The sequence below is a fragment of the Manacus candei genome, unplaced genomic scaffold (assembly GCF_025592945.1).
Source record: "Manacus candei isolate 608988 ecotype Guabito, Panama unplaced genomic scaffold, ASM2559294v1 h1tg000123l, whole genome shotgun sequence".
Classification (NCBI taxonomy): domain Eukaryota; kingdom Metazoa; phylum Chordata; class Aves; order Passeriformes; family Pipridae; genus Manacus; species Manacus candei.
Window position 1 is genome coordinate 277,808 of NW_026138171.1, and position 19,003 is coordinate 296,810.

Genomic DNA, 19,003 nt, shown 5'->3' on the forward strand with positions numbered 1-19,003 from the left:
TAATTGTGATATTTTGGCATCATCTCACCTGCTCCACCCACTCCCAAACCCATCCCTCCCACAACCCTGCCCTGACACACCTCCCAAATTATCCTTTATCCTTTTTTTTTCCTTTATCCTTTATCCTTTTTCCTCTCCTTTATCCTTTTTTTCCTCTCCTTTTTTCCTCTCCTTTATCCTTTTTCCCTCTCTTTAATCCTTTTTTTCCCCTCTCCTTTATCCTTTTTCCCTCTCCTTTATCCTTTTTTTCCTCTCCTTTATCCTCTTTTTCCTCTCCTTTATCCTTTTTTCCTTTTTCCTTTTCCCTTTTTCCCTTTTTTCCCTTTTTTCCTTTTTTTCCTCTTTTTCCATTTTCCTTTTTTTCCTTTTTTTCCTTTTTTTCCTTTTTTTCCTTTTTTTCCTTTTTTTCCTTTTTTTCCTTTTTTTCCTTTTTTCCCTTTTTTCCCCTTTTTTCCTTTTTTCCTTCCTCCCTTTATCCTTTTTCCCTCTCCTTTATCCTTTCATTCCTCTCCTTTCTCCTTTTTCCCTCTCCTTTATCCTTTTCCCCTCTCCTTTATCTTTTTTCCCTCTCCTTTTTTCCTTTTTTCCTTTCCTTTATCCTTTTTGTCCTTTTTTTCCTCTCCTTCATCCTCTTTTTCCTCTCTCCTTTTTTCCTCTCCTTTCTCCTTTTTTCCTCTCCTTTATCCATTTTCCTCTCCTTTATCATTTTTCCCCTCTTTTTTATCCTTTTTTCCCTCTCCTTTATCCTTTTTCCCTCTCCTTTATCCTTTTTTCCTCTCCTTTATTTTTTTGCCTCTCCTTTATCCTTTTTTTCCTCTCCTTAATCCTTTTTTCCTTTTTTCTCTCCTTTTTTCCTTTTTCCCCTCTCCTTTATCCTTTTTTCCTCTCCTTTTTCCTTTTTTCCTTTTTTCCTTTTTTCCTTTTTTTCCTTTTTTCCTTTTTTTCCTTTTTTCCTTTTTTCCTTTTTTCCCTTTTTTCCTTTTTTTTTTTTTTTCCTTTTTTCCTTTTTTCCTTTTTTCCTTTTTTCCTTTTTTCCTTTTTTCCTTTTTTCCTTTTTTCCTTTTTTCCTTTTTTCCTTTTTTCCTTTTTTCCTTTTTTTCCTTTTTTCCTTTTCTTCCTTTTTTTCCTTTTTTTCCTTTTTTTCCTTTTTTTCCTTTTTTCCTTTTTTCCTTTTTTTCCTTTTTCCCTCTCCTTTATCCTTTTTCCCTCTCCTTTATCCTTTTTTCCTCTCCTTTATCCTTTTTTCCTTTTTTTCCTCTCCTTTCTCCTTTTTTCCTCTCCTTTATCCTTCTTTCCCTCTCCTTTATCCTTTCTCCCTCTCCTTTATCCTTTTTTCCTCTCTTTTTTTCCTTTTTCCTCCCCTTTATCCATTTTTCCTCTCCTTTATACTATTTTTCCTCTCCTTTATCCTATTTTTCCTCTCCTTTATCCTTTTTTTCCTTTTTTTTCCTTTTCCCCTCTCCTTTATCCTTTTTTCCCCTTTCCTTTATCATTTTTTCCCTTTTTTTCCCCTCCCCTTTATCCTTTTTTTCCTTTTCCCCCTCTCCTTCATCCTTTTCCCCCTCTCCTTTATCCTTTTCCCCCTCTCCTTTATCCTTTTCCCCCTTTTCCTTTATCCTTTTTTCCTCTCCTTTTTTCCTTTTTCCCTCTCCTTTATCCTTTTTTTCCCTCTCCTTTATCCTTTTTTCCTCTCCTTTTTTCTTTTTTCCCTCTTTTTTATCCTTTTTCCCCTCTCCTTTCTCCTTTTTTCCCTCTCCTTTTTCCTTTTTTCCTTTCCTTTATCCTTTTTTTCCTCTCCTTTATCCTTTTTTTCCTCTCCTTTATCCTTTTTTCCTATTTTTCCCCTCCTTTATCCTTTTTTCCTCTCCTTTATTCTTTTTTTCCTCTCCTTTATCCTTTTTTTCCTCTCCTTTATCCTTTTATTCCTTTTTTCCCCCCTCTCCTTTATCCTTTTTTTCCCTCTCCTTTATCCTTTTTTTCCTTTTTTTTCCTCTTCTTTATCCTTTTTTCCTCTCCTTTATCCTTTTTTTCCTATTTTCCCTCTCCTTTATCCTTTTTTCCTCTCCTTTATCCTTTTTTCCTCTCCTTTTTTCTTTTTTCCCCTCTTTTTATCCTTTTTCCCCTCTCCTTTCTCCTTTTTTCCCTCTCCTTTATCCTTTTTTCCTTTCCTTTATCCTTTTTTTCCTCTCCTTTATCCTTTTTTTCCTCTCCTTTATCCTTTTTTCCTATTTTTCCCCTCCTTTATCCTTTTTCCCCTCTCCTTTATCTTTTTTCCTCTCCTTTTTTCCTTTTTTTCCCTCTCCTTCATCCTTTTTTACCTCTCTTTTTTTTCCTTTTTTTCCTTTTTTTCCTTTTTTCCTTTTTTCCTTTTTTCCTTTTTTCCTTTTTTCCTTTTTTCCCTCTCCTTTATTTTTTTTTCCTCTCCTTTTTTCCTTTTTCCTCTCCTTTATCCTTTTTCCCTCTCCTTTCTCCTTTTATTCCTCTCCTTTCTCCTTTTATTCCTCTCCTTTATCCTTTCTTTCTCTCCTTTTTTCCTTTTTCCCCTCTCCTTTATCCTTTTTTCCTTTTTTCCTTTTTTCCTTTTTTCCTTTTTTTCCTTTTTTCCCTTTTTCCCTTTTTTCCTTTTTTTCCTTTTTTTCCTTTTTTTCCTTTTTTTCCTTTTTTTCCTTTTTTTCCTTTTTTTCCTTTTTCCCTTTTTTCCCTTTTTTCCTTTTTTTCCTTTTTTTCCTTTTTTTCCTTTTTTTCCTTTTTTTCCTTTTTTTCCTTTTTTTCCTTTTTTCCTTTTTTTCCTTTTTTCCTTTTTTCCTTTTTTCCTTTTTTCCTTTTTTTCCTTTTTTCCTCTCCTTTATCCTTTTTCCCCTCTCCTTTATCTTTTTTCCTCTCCTTTTTTCCTTTTTTCCTCTCCTTTATCCATTTTTCCTCTCCTTTATCCTTTTTTTCCCCTCTCCTTTATCCTTTTCCCCCTCTCCTTTATCCTTTTTTTTCCTCTCCTTTATCCTTTTCCCCCTCTCCTTTATCCTTTTTCCCCTCTCCTTTATCTTTTTTCCACTCCTTTATCCTTTTTTTCCTTTTTTTCCCTCTCCTTCATCCTTTTTTACCTCTCTTTTTTTTCCTTTTTTTCCTTTTTTTCCTCTCCTTTATCCTTTTTCCCTCTCCTTTCTCCTTTTATTCCTCTCCTTTCTCCTTTTATTCCTCTCCTTTCTCCTTTTATTCCTCTCCTTTCTCCTTTTTTTCCTCTCCTTCATCCTTTTTTACCTCTCTTTTTTTTCCTTTTTTTCCTTTTTTCCTCTCCTTTATCCTTTTTTCCCCCTCTCCTTTATCCTTTTTTTTCTCTCTCCTTTATCCTTTTTTTTTCCAGGAATATCGCGACGAGAGCCCCGAAAAATTCCGATTTTAAACCTTTTTTTGCTGTTTCTGAGCCAGATTTCTGTTCCAGGCATCCACATCCTGGCCGTTGGAATCTCGGGAGCCGATCCCGTGGAACTCAGCCGGATCCTGCCGCGGGAAAACCCCCGGAATATTGGGAATATTTTCTACGCCGGCACCTTCGAGGACCTTCCCCAGGTCCTGCGGGAGCTCATCGAGGCTCTTTGTTCCCACCCTCTGCTCCCGGCTGGAAAGGTGAGATCCCAAAAGGATTCCCGGGAATATCAACCAGCCCTGATTGGGTGTGGAATGTTGCCCAAGGATGATCTTCCCCGGGGCAAAATGGGGATTTAGGACAACCAACGGGTCCCAACACAGATTTAAACAGATTAAACACAGACAAAACACAGATTAAACACAGATTTAGACTTAAACACAGATGTAAACACAGACATAACCACTGATTAAACACAGGTTTAAACACAGATTAAACACAGGTTTAAACACAGGATTAAACACAGGTATAAACACAGACAAAACCCAGATTAAACACAGATTTAGACTTAAAAACGGGCTAAACCACAGGATAAACCACAGACTTAAACACCGACTAAACCACCGACTAAACCACCGACTAAGACTAAACCACCGACTAAGACTAAACCACCGACTAAACCACCGCCCAAGACTAAACCACCGACTAAACCACCGACTAAGACTAAACCACCGACCAAGACTAAACCACCGACTAAACCACTGACCAAGACTAAACCACCGACTAAACCACCGACTAAACCACTGACCAAGACTAAACCACCGACTAAACCACCGACTAAACCACCGCCCAAGACTAAACCACCGCCCAAGACTAAACCACCGACTAAACCACCGACTAAACCACCGCCCAAGACTAAACCACCGCCCAAGACTAAACCACCGCCCAAGACTAAACCACCGACTAAACCACCGACTAAACCACCGACTAAGACTAAACCACCGACTAAACCACCAACCAAGACTAAACCACCGACTAAACCACCGCCCAAGACTAAACCACTGACTAAACCACCAACCAAGACTAAACCACCGACCAAGACTAAACCACCGACTAAACCACCGACTAAGACTAAACCACCGACTAAACCACCGCCCAAGACTAAACCACTGACTAAACCACCAACCAAGACTAAACCACCGACCAAGACTAAACCACCGGCTAAACCACCGACTAAACCACCGACTAAACCACCGACTAAACCACCGCCCAAGACTAAACCACCGACCAAGACTAAACCACCGACTAAACCACCGACCAAGACTAAACCACCGCCCAAGACTAAACCACCGACTAAACCACCGACTAAACCACTGACCAAGACTAAACCACCGACTAAACCACCGACTAAACCACCGACTAAGACTAAACCACCGACTAAACCACCGCCCAAGACTAAACCACCGACTAAACCACCGACTAAACCACCGACTAAGACTAAACCACCGACCAAGACTAAACCACCGACTAAACCACCGCCCAAGACTAAACCACCGACTAAACCACCGCCCAAGACTAAACCACCGACTAAACCACCGACCAAGACTAAACCACTGACTAAACCACCGACCAAGACTAAACCACTGACTAAACCACCGACCAAGACTAAACCACCGACCAAGACTAAACCACCGACTAAACCACCAACCAAGACTAAACCACCGACTAAACCACCGACTAAACCACCGACCAAGACTAAACCACCGACTAAACCACCAACCAAGACTAAACCACCGACTAAACCACCGACTAAACCACCGACCAAGACTAAACCACCGGCTAAACCACCGACTAAGACTAAACCACCGACTAAGACTAAACCACCGACCAAGACTAAACCACCGACCAAGACTAAACCACCGACTAAACCACCGACCAAGACTAAACCACCGACTAAACCACCGCCCAAGACTAAACCACCGCCCAAGACTGAACCACCGACTAAACCACCGACTAAACCACCGACCAAGACTAAACCACTGACCAAGACTAAACCACCGACCAAGACTAAACCACCGACTAAACCACCGACCAAGACTAAACCACCGACTAAACCACCGCCCAAGACTAAACCACTGACTAAACCACCAACCAAGACTAAACCACCGCCCAAGACTAAACCACCGACTAAACCACCGACTAAACCACCGACCAAGACTAAACCACCGCCCAAGACTAAACCACCGCCCAAGACTAAACCACCGACTAAACTACCGACTAAACCACCGACTAAGACTAAACCACCGACTAAACCACTGACCAAGACTAAACCACCGACTAAACCACCGACTAAGACTAAACCACCGACTAAACCACTGACCAAGACTAAACCACCGACTAAACCACCGACTAAACCACCGCCCAAGACTAAACCACCGACTAAACCACCGCCCAAGACTAAACCACCGACTAAACCACCGACTAAACCACCGACTAAGACTAAACCACCGACTAAACCACCGACCAAGACTAAACCACCGACTAAACCACCGACTAAACCACCGACTAAGACTAAACCACCGACCAAGACTAAACCACCGACTAAGACTAAACCACCGACTAAACTACCGACTAAACCACTGACTAAACCACCGACTTAGACACAACCTTAGACTAAACCACCGACTAAACCACAGACTCGCCTCCCAAATTTGAGTGGTAGCTCCCAAAACTCCCATCCCTTCATCTTCTCTTCCTCTTCCTCATCTCCTCCGCCCCTTTATCCCCCCTTCTGGAATTCCCAGGAATTCCCAGGGGGTTGAAGAACCCCTGCCTTTGTGTCTGTTGGACTCGAGGGAGGGCGAGTGGGGATATTAAAGGATGTTAAAGCTCCTGAGACCTGTTGGAAGTCAGTTTTTGATCCCTAATCCGAGCCCAACTCTGTGCCCAGGTTGCCAAAAACGAGGCCACGGAGCCCTTTGGTGACTCGGAGACCAAGGCCCAGGATCCTGATCCATCACCAGCCCAACCACACATCCCAAAAGAGCAGGAGCCTTGTGGACCTTGGTGTTCCCAGGTGAGAATCTGGATTTCAGGGGGGGATATTTCAAATAAAAATAGGCTTTAAAGGATTAGTCTTTAAATAGACTTGAAATAAAGAGTCTTTAAATAGACTTGAAATAAATAAAAATAGTCTGAGGAGATGAAAAGATCTCCTGGGTGGGCAACTCGGCCTCTTCCTTTCGTTGCACGAGCCAAGGAGTGTTTTAGTCTGTGTTTAATCTGTGTTTAATCTGTGTTTAAGTCTGAGTTTTAGCCTGTGTTTAAGTCTGTGTTTAATCTGAGTTTTAGTCCGTGTTTAATCTGTGTTTAAATCTGTGTTTAATCTGTGTTTAAATCTGTGTTTAATCTGTTTAATCTGTGTTTAAGTCTGTGTTTAATCTGTGTTTAAGTCTGTGTTTAATCTGTGTTTAAGTCTGTGTTTAAGTCCGTGGTTTAGTCTGTGTTTTGGTCGGTGGTTTAGCCTGTGGTTTAGTCTGTGTTTAGTGTCTGGTCTGGTCTGAGTTTATTTGGCATCTTCTGGTGGATTTAATTTCCTGATCATTATTTTTCTGTCTGTTTTCCTTTTCCTTGGAAGAGCTCCAGGGCTCCGGCAGCTCCCAGAGGGTCCGACCCCAACGGCTCCACCACGAAGGGGGAGAAAGGGGAGAGGGTGAGTCCAGCACTTATCCAACCACTTGGATAAGGAATATCATGGAATGCTTTGGCTGGGAAGGGACCTCAGGGATCAGCCAGTTCCAACCCCGACACCTCCCACTAGCCCAGGTTGCTCCAACCCGGCCTTGGACACTTCCAGGGATCCAGGGGCAGCCACAGCTCCTCTGGGAAATCCATTCCAGCCCCTCCCCACCCTCCCAGCAGCAATTCCTTCCCAATATCCCATCTAACCCTCTGGCACTGGGAAGCCATTCCCTGTGTCCTGTCCCTCCCTGCCTTGTCCCAAATCCCTCTCCAGCTCTCCTGGAGCCCCTTTAGGTCATGGGAGAGGCTCCAAGGACTCTGTGACCCCATTTGGAACTGGAATTTGGGGCTGGGCTCTGCCAGGAGCATCCAGAGCTTTGTTTTTCCTCCTGGATCCAGCATTTCCCTTGGCTGGGAATGGTTAAGCTGGAGAGAGACCTGGAAGCACCGAGGGTGGATCCTAAACCCCCTCATTTCTGAAAATCCTGGAATGGTTTGGGTTGGAAGGGACCTTAAAGTCCACCCAGTTCCAACTCCAGGGACACCTCCCACTATCCCAGGTTGCTCCAACCCGGCCTTGGACACTTCCAGGGATCCAGGGGCAGCCACAGCTTCTCTGGGAAATCCATTCCATCCCTTCCCCACCCTCCCAGCCAGGAATTCCTTCCCAATATCCCACCTATCCCTGCTCTCTGCCACTACACCCAACTAAATTACTGGAATTAAGGAAGAGCTCCAGCAAAGAACCCTCTTGGGATCTTCCGGGTTGGATTTTGAAAATCAGGCCAAAGGGAACAAACAGGTTTTATGTGCATGCTCTGGAATTTTTGGGGATGCTCCCAAGCATTCCAGAAAGAGTTTGAAGATCCAAGGCAGTGACTTTTCCGTGCTGTTTCTTTCCCTACCTTTAGGGACTCCCTGGGAAGGATGGAATTCCTGGGCTGCCGGGCAGGCCGGGCCGGGCGGGTCCTCCCGGTCCCCCCGGAGTCACGGTGGGTGTTTGTTTGGGCTGACTTTGTCACAGTGTCCCTTAGGAGGGAGGGTGGCCCTCAAATACCTCCCTCTCCCTGTTTTCCAGGGTATTCCCGGCGTCCAAGGCGATGTTGTGAGTATTTGGAATCCTGGAATGGTTTGGCTGGGAAGGGACCTTAAAGATCATCCAGTTCCAACCCCAACACCTCCCACTATCCCAGGTTGCTCCAACCCGGCCTTGGACACTTCCAGGGATCCAGGGGCAGTCACAGCTTCTCTGGGAATTCTATTCCAGTCCCTCCCTGCCCTCTCAGCCAGGAATTCCTTCCCAATATCCTCTGGCACTGGGAAGCCATTCCCTGTGTCCTGTCCCTCCATCCCTTGTCCCCAGTCCCTCTCCAGCTCTCCTGGAGCCCCTTTAGGCCCAGCAAGGGGCTCCAAGGACTCCGTGGCCCCATTTGGAACTGGAATTTGGGGCTGGGCTGTGCCAGGAGCATCCAGAGCTTTGTTTTCCCTCCTGTATCCAGCATTTCCCTTGTCTGGGAATGATTAAGCTGGAGAGAGACCTGGAAGGACCGAGGGTGGATCCGAAACCCCTTCATTTCTGAAAATCCTGGAATGGTTTGGGTGGGAAGGACCTTAAATTCCACCCACTTCCAACCCCAGGAACACTTTCCACTATCCCAGGTTGCTCCAACCTGCCCTTGGACACTTCCAGGGATGGAGCATCCATGGTCTTGTGGGTGATTTCCTGTTTAAGCTTCAGAATCTACTTCTAATTCCAGGGATCTCCCGGCTATCCGGGACCGGCGGGGCCGAAAGGAGACAGAGTGAGTTTCATTCCCGGGTTTTATTGGGGAAAAAAAAGCTATTTTGGAGCTCTGATCCCTGTTTTCCAAGCGTTTTCCCAGTGATCTTGGGTGAACTTGAACTTCTAAGCCGGGTCTAACATCTAATCTTCGCCTGGGGGAGTTGTCCTTCAGTTTTCCAAGGAGGAATTTTCTGTCTTTGTGGAGAAATCCCAGGACTTGGCACATTTAATTGGCTGTTCCCAGAAGGAGGTGGGACTTGGATGGGTCCTTCTTCCCACCCTAGTTTCCACTGGGAACAAACCTGTTGTTCCTGCATTTGGGGCATCAAAATGTTTGGATATCCCGGGAGCTTCTTATCCTTCCCTTTTCTCCCAGTGCAATTCCAGTCACTTCTTATCCTTCCCTTTTCTCCCAGTGCAATTCCAGTCACTGCTTATCCTTCTCCTTTCTCCCACTGCAATCCCAGGAGCTTCTTATCCTTCCCTTTTCTCCCACTGCAATCCCAGGAACTTCTTATCCTTCCCTTTTCTCCCAGTGCAATCCCAGGAGCTTCTTGTCCTTCCCTTTTCTCCCAGTCCAATCCCAGGAGCTTTTTATCCTCCCCTTTCTCCCACTGCAATCTCAGGAGCTTCTCATCCTTCCCCTGTTTCCCAGTGCAATCCCAGGAGCTTCTCATCCTTCCCTTTTCTCCCAGTGCAATCCCAGGAGCTTCTTATCCTTCTCTTTTCTCCCAGTGCAATCCCAGGAGCTTCTTATCCTTCCCTTGCCTCCCAGTGCAATCCCAGGAGCTTCTTATCCTTCCCTTGCCTCCCAGTGCAATCCCAGGAGCTTCTTTTCCTTCCCCTTTCTCCCAGTGCAATCCCAGGAGCTTCTTGTCCTTCCCTTGTCTCCCAGTGCAATCCCAAGAGCTTCTTATCCTTCCCTTTTCTCCCACTGAAATCTCAGGAGCTTCTTGTCCTTCCCTTGTCTCCCAGTAAAATCCTAGACAATCCCAGGAGCTTCTTATCCTTCCCTTTTCTCCCAGTGCAGTCCCAGGAGCTTTTTATCCTTCCCTTTTCTCCCACTGCAATCCCAGGAGCTTCTTATCCTTCCCTTTTCTCCCAGTGCAATCCCAGGAGCTTTTTATCCTTCCCTTTTCTCCCAGTGCAATCCCAGGAGCTTTTTATCCTTCCCTTTTCTCCCACTGCAATCCCAGGAGCTTCTTATCCTTCCTTTTTCTCCCAGTGCAATCCCAGGCAATCCCAGGAGCTTCTTATCCTTCCATTTTCTCCCACTGCAATCCCAGGAGCTTCTCATACTTCCCCTTTCTCCCAGAGCAATCCCAGGAGCTTCTTATCCTTCCCTTTTCTCCCAGTGCAATTCCAGGAGCTTCTTATCCTTCCCTTTTCTCCCAGTGCAATCCCAGGAGCTTTTTATCCTTCCCCTTTCTCCCAGTACAATCCTAAACAATCCCAGGAGCTTCTTATCCTTCCCTTGTCTCCCAGTTGAATCCCAGGAGCTTCTCATCCTTCCCCTTTCTCCCACTGCACATTCCTGCTCCTTCCCTGCATCCCCCTGATCTGTCAGTGTGAACTGAAAATCGGGAATGCATCCTGCTGAAATCCAACCTCCTTTTTTTCCCCCCCTCTGGAATTAATTTTCTTCCAAGCCAACGAACAAATCCCGTGTCTTTTCCACGTGGTTTTGCTGCCAAAGGAGATGGTTTGAGTTTAACTTTACTTTCCCTGCTGATGGAATCGCCCCTAAATCATCAAATTCCCGGATTTCCCAACATTTCCTCCCGCCTTTGTCCGCAGGGCGAGCCGGGATACGTCCTGGGAGGAGTGGAGGTGATTCCCGGCCGGAATGGGCAGCCGGGCCCCCCTGTGAGTATCAAGCCTGGAGGAGAAGCAAAAGGAGAGGTGGGAGAGATCCCAAATCCCTTCCCTCTCCTGGTTTTCCCTCGTTTCAGGGACCCAAAGGGCAGCCAGGCGTTCCTGGGGCGGCAGGACCGCCGGGATCACCGGGAATGCCGGGACCACCGGGAATGCTGGGGCCTCCAGGGATCTCCATCAAGGTGAGAGAGGGGGGTCGTCGGCCTTGATGTGCCCCAAGAAGAGGGGACCTGACCCCAAATCCTGCAGGCTGAGGTGTCTGGACCCCTCTGCCTTCCCTTGGGAGTGGGAATTTTGGGGTTTTGGGCTCATCAGGCCCCAGGAGCTTTTTTTTTTTATGGGATGAAGTTGGGAGAGGAACCTCTTGAGGTTCCACATCCCAGGTTGATTGTCCTTGTCCTTCGTGTTTCAGGGCCAACCAGGAGATTCAGGAGCCAGGGTAAGTCCTGAGGTTCGCCTTGGTGATGATGAAAAGCCCCTTTTTCCTCATTATTTCCGCCAAACTTCCCGAAAATCCATGGAAATCCACGGAGTGAGAGTGTGCTGTGCTCCATGCAGGGCCCTCGGGGGAGGAGCGGCCTCAAGGGGGACAGAGGAGGCCCAGGAGAGCCGGTGAGTGGTCCAGGGATGGCTCCAGGAGCTTGGGAAGAGCTGCCCAGCCACGGTGGGAAGGGGTTGATGGCCTTGGAATGTCCTCTGGAACGAGGGGTGGGTGTTAGAGGGACAATTTCTGCTGCCGGATCTCCTGCTCTTCCTCCTGGAATGTGACCCTTCTCCTTCCCAAATCCCACCTCCCCTGAGCTCAGCAACCCTTGTCCTTCCCAAATTCCACCTCCCCTGGGGTCAAGAGGTCAAGGAAATCCTGGGATAGGTCCAGAAGAGCAAGAGGGTGGGACAGCAAACCAGGCAGCAGATTTCACAGAATCCCAGGATATTCTGAGTTGGATCCACAGGGATCATCACCCAGAGCAAGAGAGGTGGTTCTTCCCAGAAGAAATTCCCCAGGGATGTTTGGGAAGGGGTTGGTGGCCTTGGAATGTCCTCTGGAACGAGGGGTGGGTGTAAAGGGACAATTTCTGCTGCCAGATCTCCTGCTCTTCCTCCTGGAATGGAGCTGAGTGTGACCCTTCTCCTTCCCAAATCCCACCTCCCCTGGGGTCAAGAGGTCAGGGAAATCCTGGGATAGGTCCAGAAGAGCAAGAGGGTGGGACAGCAAACCAGGCAGCAGATTTCACAAAATCCCAGGATATTCTGAGTTGGATCCACAGGGATCATCACCCAGAGCAAGAGAGGTGGTTCTTCCCAGAAGAAATTCCCACAGGGATGGTTGGGAAGGGGTTGGTGGCCTCGGAATATCCTCTGGTGGGTGTAGAGGAACAATTCCCGCTTCCAGATTTCCTCCTCTTTCTCCTGGAATGTGACCCTTCTCCTTCCCAAATCCCACCTCCCCTGGGATCAGGAGATCAGGGAAATCCTGGGATAGATCCAGAGGAAGGAGAGAAGGTGGAACAGCAAATCAGGCAGCAGATTTCACAAAATCCCGGGATATTCTGAGTTGGATCCACAGGGATCATCACCCAGAGCAAGAGAGGTGGTTCTTCCCAGCAGAAGTTCCACAGGGATGTTTGGAATGTGGGAGGTTGGAGCTGAAGGGGAGAAAAGAGAATTTAAAAGGTTCAGGGAGGACTAGATAAGAAATAAAAGGTAATCAATAAAAGATAAGAAATAAAAGATAATAAATAAAAGGTAATCAATAAAAGATAAGAAATAAAAGATAATAAATAAAAGGTAATCAATAAAAGATAAGAAATAAAAGATAATAAATTAAAGGTAATCAATAAAAGATAAGAAATAAAAGAATCAATAAAAAATAATAAATAAAAGGTAATAAATAACAGGTAATAAATAAAAGGGAATCAATAAAAGGTCATCAATAAAAGATAATAAATAAAAGATAATCAATAAAAGGTCATCAATAAAAGATAATAAATAAAAGATAATAAATAAAAGGTCATCAATAAAAGGTCATCAATAAAAGATAATAAATAAAAGATAATCAATAAAAGGTAATCAATAAAAGATAATCAATAAAAGGTAATCAATAAAAGGTAATCAATAAAAGGTAATCAATAAAAGGTGATCAATAAAAGATAATAATAATAATGTATTTAGATAATAATAAAAGAAAAGAAAATTTGGGCAATCCCTGGATTACAAAAGGCTCGAACCTGAGGGATTCCTGAGGGATCATGTCCATGACCTGTTCCTGCTCCTTCCCAAGTTTCCTGTTCCTGTCCCTCACGATCCACGGGGCCTTTTTTCCTTCCCATTTCCATGTTGTGGAGCTGTATCCCCTGGATCAGCCCTTTCCACGGATTCTCTTCCCATCCAAGCCAACACCTCTTTATTTCCCCTTCCTCAGCAAAGCCAGTGATCCGTAACTCATTTCTGCAGGAAAAGGGAATTTGGGAATACCCTCTAAACCCTCACTTTAGGGGGGGAATATCAGGGGAGATGTTTCCCTGCTCGTGTTTTTTGCACTTCAAATTGAACCTTTTCGGGCTGGAAGGGAAAGATTTGAGGCTGGATCTTCCTTTTTTAGGGAAAACCTGGTTTGCCAGGCCCTGTGGGGCTCCATGGAGTTCCTGGACTTCCTGGACCGCCGGGAGAAAAGGTCACGTCCCACATCAGATGTTCCCTGAATCCATCGGCCCCGGGGGGAGCTGAGGGCAGGGAGCCCAAGGAACAGCAGGGGGGAGTTGTGGGAAGGCAGGTTGGGATCTCCCAGCGTTCCTGGAGCAGCCAAACATTCCCAAAGGGAATTTCTCCCCCTCCTGGGGGTGGGTTTCCCCGAGGGAATGATCAATAATCCTTGTTCCAGCAGCTCCCTCCCCCGGATCCTGGGGGACCAGGGCAGGGAGGGCAGAGCTGGTCCCCAAGGTGTCCCCTGTGCTGCTGGAAGGGAACTGCTTGGATTTTCCAAATCCCAGCCGGGCTCAGAGCCAGTGGATCCCTTTGTTGGAGACTAAAACTCGGCTCAGGGCTCAGCTCTGGGGCTTCAGCTGATCCCTGTAGACTTAGACCCCGCCTAGAGCTTGGGGAAAGGCTTAACTGAGCTGAACTGCTGGTTTGGGGGTTCCTGGTGCTCTGTGCTCATCCCACACCCGACCGGGGGATCGGGATGCTGAGGGATGGGGATACTGAGGGATGGGGATACCGAGGGATGGGGATACTGAGGGATGGGGATACTGAGGGAGGGGGATACTCACCGTTGGCTGGCCCCCAGGATATCTTATAGTGAGTTATCCCAGGAAGCCTCTTCCAGGAGAGTTTCAAGCTGCTCCTGGCGGTGTCGGTGACCCTCAGGTCCTGGATGGGCTGGATGGGTTGGGATTCTGCAGGAGGGGCTGGAGAAAGGAACCAGGGGGAGATGGCTGAGGGAACAACCCCAAGGTGGAAGGGGGCAGAGTCACAAATCAAGGAATTCCCAAATCAAGGAATTCTGAAAAACTCAAGACCCCAAGTTGGAAGAGGCAGAACCACAATTAACTCCCAAATCAAGGAATTCCCAAAAACTCAGGATTCCAGGTTGGAAAGGGCAGAGTCACAAATCAAGGAATTCCCAAATCAAGGAATTCTCAAAAACTCAAGACCTCAAGTTGGAAGAGGCAGAGCCACAAATCAAGGAATTCCCAAAACCTGAAGACACCAAGTCGGAAGGGGCAGAGCCACAAATCAAGGAATTCCCAAATCAAGGAACTCCCCAAACTCCAAGACCCCGAGTTTGGGAGGGGCAGAACCACAAATCAAGGCACTCCCAAATCAAGGAATTCCCAAACCTCAAGATTACAAGTTTGGAAGGGGCAGAGCCACGATTAACTCCCAAATCAAGGAATTCCCAAAACCTCAAGACCCCAAGTTTAGAAGGCAGCAGAGCCACAAATCAAGGAATTCCCAAAACCTCAAGACCCCAAGTTTGGAAGGGGGCAGAGCCACAAATCAAGGCATTCCCAAATCAAGGAATTCCCAAACCCTCAAAGCTCAAGGCTCAGGGCTCAGCTCTGAGGCTTCAGCTGATCCCTGTAGACTTAGACCCCGCCTAGAGCTCGGGGAAAGGCTTAACTGAGCTGAACTGCTGGGTTTGGGGGTTCCTGGTGCTCTGTGCTCATCCCACACCTGACCAGGGGATCGGGATACCGAGGGATCGGGATACTCACCCCGGGATATCCCGTGGCAAACATTTCCAGGGGGAATTTCTCCCCTCCCGCTTCGTGGGGAGAGCTCTGAAGCAGATTTTGGGGAGGGGACAAAACGCTCTGGGACAACTTTGGGAAGCGGCTTTTCCTGAGAATTTTGCGCTTGCCTCGCAGGGAACGGCGGGAACAGGAATTCCTGGTGCTCCAGGCTCCAAGGGGGAAGAAGGAGAGCAGGTGGGTCGGGAATTTCGCGGCAAAATTTGAATTTAAAGTCCCCCTGGAGGCTCCAGCGTCTCCAAATTCTCCTCCAACACCAGGATTTTTCCTGGAGGGTGAATCCTGTGGTGAATCTCCTGTGGGAACGTGGAGAAGAAGGGAAAATATTGGGATTTAAACTCAGAGCTTTCCCTGTTTCTCCTGTCGTTTCCAGGGGCCGACGGGACCTCCGGGAGCACCAGGACCGAAGGTAGGCACTGAAATCCCGAATTCCTGCCCCTGGTTTCGGGTGCCAAGGGAATTTTTTTATCCCTAACCATCGTCAGGGGCTGTGGGAATCAGGGAATCGTGGAATAGCTCGGTTTGGAAGTGACTTTCCAAGGTCAAGGAGATCTTCAACTGGTCCTTTCCAACCCAATCTCGACCCTTTTTTTCCTCAAAAAAGCAAAGAAAGGGGATAATTTTACACATCAGCAATTCCCTGGGCTGTGGAATTCCAGCTGCAGAGACCTGGGATGGGGTGGGAAGATGGGATATTTTCATAAAATAAAATATATTTTAATAAAATAATAAATGCCACTTTTGTGAGACCCCCCCAGAACTGCAGAATTTCACCCCAAACGTGGTTTAGGAGGCGAATTGTCTCCCACCGAAATTTGGGAACGCCTCCCTCCGAACATTCCAGGCCCGGATTCCGCTTTCCAGCGGGGAAATTCCAGCCCTGTGAGAGGTGATCCCTCATCCTGGATGGATTTTTCCCTGGGATGGGACCGCCCCCGCGCTCCTGGTAGTTGGAAATCAAAGCTTTCCCGGGCTTGGGAATTCCCAATTTTCAGCCAAGAGCCCCGTCTGGAAAAAAATATCTTAGAATTAGTGGGAAAACTGGAGGCTGAAGAGCTTAATCCTCCTCCTCTCCCTCTTCTTGGGAAGGTCTCCCAAAAGCGGGAGCGAAAGCGCGGAATCTCTCTTGAATCCGGCGGGATTTTTGGTGTCTTCCAGGGAATTCCAGGAACTCCAGGGCAGAAGGGAGAGCAAGTGAGTGAGACAGGAAGAGGGAGCAGCTCAGCTGGGGGTATCCCGACTTTTTCCCAGCTGGATCCCAGCTCTTGGAAGCTCAGCTTGGCTGGTGAAACCACCGGGAACGTCCTCGAGCTCGGCGTCTCCTCCGATCCGCCTCGCGCTTCCCGGATGAGTTGGGAGCGGTTTTAAGGGAAGGACGGGGGCTGGAAAAACCAGGAATGGGAAGTTTTCGCCGCCCCACATTCCCCTGATGTCCTTTTTCCTTGCAGGGAAACCCGGGAATTCCAGGTGCTCCGGCTGTGGGGGTAACTATGAGCGGGATCCCGGACCTCGAGTCACCCCCCTGGAGCGGGAGGGATGCATCCCAGAATTTCAGGAATAACCCCCAGGCCTTTCCCATGACCTTCCAGCCAACTCCCTCGCTCCGCTCCTCGTATTCCCAACCCTTTTTTTTTTTCTTGGTGTTCCCAGCTCCTCCTCAAAGGAGCTTCCTGGAAAACCCTTCCCTGGAAAATCCTCCAGGGTGACACGAGAGTGCAAAAATTCCACCTTTTTTTGGGTTGTTGGGAAAGTAATCCAGTTATTAATCAGGAAAAACAAACCACTGGGAAACTTTAAATTCCCATTTTCTCCTGTGGATCCTGGGAGCAGGACGAGGAGACGATGGAATCGCTTTTCCAAGCTCCGAGTTCTCCCCAGATCTCTTTCCAGGGAATATTTATTACCCCAGTGGGGGGGTTTTTTTCCAGGTTTTCCAGCCCTGAGGCAAAAAAAGGGGGAGAAATTCCCACACAAGGGAAAGAAAAGACCGGATTTGGATGATGAAGTTGTTGGAGATCATTCCATGTTGGTCTTTTTTTTTTCCAAGTAACAAAAAATGGGAGAAGGGAATGTTGTTTTCCAGGCCTGTCCCTCTGATCCAGCTGCTCCTGGAGCTGCTCTGGATCCTGCTGGAGAACCCTCAGGGGTGTCCCATCCAATTCCAACGGGACTTCCATCCGGGAATGGGACCACCCTCAGGGAGTGGGAGCAGCTCCAGCGTCCTGGAGGATGTTTGGAGGAGCAGGAATTCCCTGTGGGGAGGTCTGGGTGTGTCACCCAGAGCAAGAGAGGTGGTTCTTCCCAGAAGAAATTCCCACAGGGATGTTTGGGAAGGGGTTGGTGGCCTTGGAATGTCCTCTGGTGGGTGTAGAGGGACAATTCCTGCTGCCAGATTTCCTGCTCTTCCTCCTGGAATGTGATCCTTCTCCTTCCCAAATCCCACATCCCTTGGAGTCAATGACCCTTCTCCTTCCCAAATCCCACCCTTCTGCTTCCCAAATCCCACCTCCCCTGGGCTCAGTGACCCTTCTCCTTCCCAAATCCCACCTCCCCTGGGATCAGGAGCTCAGGGAAATCCTGGGACAAATCCAGAGGAAGGAGAGAAGGTGGAAAAGCAAACCAGGCAGCAGATTTCACAAAATCCCAGGATATTCTGAGTTGGATCCACAGGGATCATCACCCAGAGCAAGAGAGGTGGTTCTTCCCAGAAGAAATTCCCACAGGAATGTTTGGGAAGGAGTTGGTGGCCTTGGATTTCCTGCTTTTCCTCCTGGAATGGAGCAGAGTGTGACCCTTCTCCTTCCCAAATCCCACCCTTCTCCTTCCCAAATCCCACCCTTCTCCTTCCCAAATCCCACCTCCCCCCCCGGGAAGGAAGAGCAGGAGGACGTTTGGGACGAGCAGGAATTCCCAATGGGAATTCTGGGAGCGTCACCAAAAGCTCTTCCCTGGGAGGGGTCGTCGTTTCTCTGGATTTGGGATTTACCTCCTAAAAAATCCCAAATTTTGGGAATTTTGGGGGTTTGTGGAGCTTTTTTTGGGTTTTCTATCCCATGATAAAGCTGAGATTCCTTTGCCTGGGAAAACAAGGAACACATGGAAGGGAGATCCTTTTTTTTCTTTATCCCAAAGAAAATCTGGGAATTCTCTTCCTCCGCAGGTTTTGGGACCTCCAGGCAAGAAAGGGGCCAAGGTGAGTTCGTTATCCAGGAATTGGAAGTGCCCGAAATGTTGGGATCTGCGCCTGGAAAAGGGAATGTTGTGCCATGGGGGGTTTTTTAATCCTATTTTTCTTGGGATTGCTGGAAAAGAGAGGTTGGAAAAGCAGGAATAATTTGATCCTGGGGGGGGGGTTTCTGGCTTTTAATCACATTTTGGGCCTGGGGTTGTTTTTCCGGGCTTGATTTGTGGGGAAATTTGGGATTTCCACGTGCTCTTTTCCCAGGAAAAAAATTAAAACTATAATTAAAATTATAAAATTATTATATACAAAATTATAAAATTATAATGTGCAAAATATATTATTATATAAATATATAAATAATATAATAATATATTAATTTACATTAATAATATATAATTTATATAATATGCAATAAAATTACATTAATAAAATTAATAGATTTAATGAATTAATTATTAATATTAATAAATTAATAATAAAATTAATAAAATTACATAATAAAATTATATAATCATATAATTATAGATTATATTATATTATATATATACAATAATTATATATAATGATATAGTATATATTATATTAATAATACAATGTATAATGTATAATCTACATTATAGATTATTATAGATTATTCTAGATTATTATAGTAATTAATGTTATAATTATAGCATTTTAACAATGTAGTATAACTATAAAATATAATAATAGTATATAAGTATATAATATAAATATTAATATATTATGAATATGAATATAAATAATAGAATATCATAATATAAGTAATATGATATAAATATAATATA

General features: G+C 46.2%; 1 protein-coding gene across 1 annotated transcript in view; it reads left to right on the forward strand.

The window, feature by feature from the left end:
- Nucleotides 1-19,003, forward strand: part of LOC127462239 (collagen alpha-1(VII) chain-like) — a 142,766-nt gene that overhangs the window by 30,036 nt on the left and 93,727 nt on the right. Inside the window, exons 22-39 of the mRNA XM_051770693.1 lie at nucleotides 3,437-3,621; nucleotides 4,006-5,810; nucleotides 6,166-6,178; nucleotides 6,312-6,437; nucleotides 6,999-7,073; nucleotides 8,014-8,094; nucleotides 8,181-8,207; nucleotides 8,860-8,904; nucleotides 10,683-10,751; nucleotides 10,838-10,942; nucleotides 11,173-11,199; nucleotides 11,319-11,372; nucleotides 13,363-13,434; nucleotides 15,131-15,190; nucleotides 15,387-15,422; nucleotides 16,172-16,207; nucleotides 16,462-16,497; nucleotides 18,174-18,206. Of these exons, the coding sequence (XP_051626653.1) occupies nucleotides 3,437-3,621; nucleotides 4,006-5,810; nucleotides 6,166-6,178; nucleotides 6,312-6,437; nucleotides 6,999-7,073; nucleotides 8,014-8,094; nucleotides 8,181-8,207; nucleotides 8,860-8,904; nucleotides 10,683-10,751; nucleotides 10,838-10,942; nucleotides 11,173-11,199; nucleotides 11,319-11,372; nucleotides 13,363-13,434; nucleotides 15,131-15,190; nucleotides 15,387-15,422; nucleotides 16,172-16,207; nucleotides 16,462-16,497; nucleotides 18,174-18,206 (2,885 nt within the window). The remainder of the gene's footprint in view (nucleotides 1-3,436; nucleotides 3,622-4,005; nucleotides 5,811-6,165; nucleotides 6,179-6,311; nucleotides 6,438-6,998; nucleotides 7,074-8,013; nucleotides 8,095-8,180; nucleotides 8,208-8,859; nucleotides 8,905-10,682; nucleotides 10,752-10,837; nucleotides 10,943-11,172; nucleotides 11,200-11,318; nucleotides 11,373-13,362; nucleotides 13,435-15,130; nucleotides 15,191-15,386; nucleotides 15,423-16,171; nucleotides 16,208-16,461; nucleotides 16,498-18,173; nucleotides 18,207-19,003) is intronic.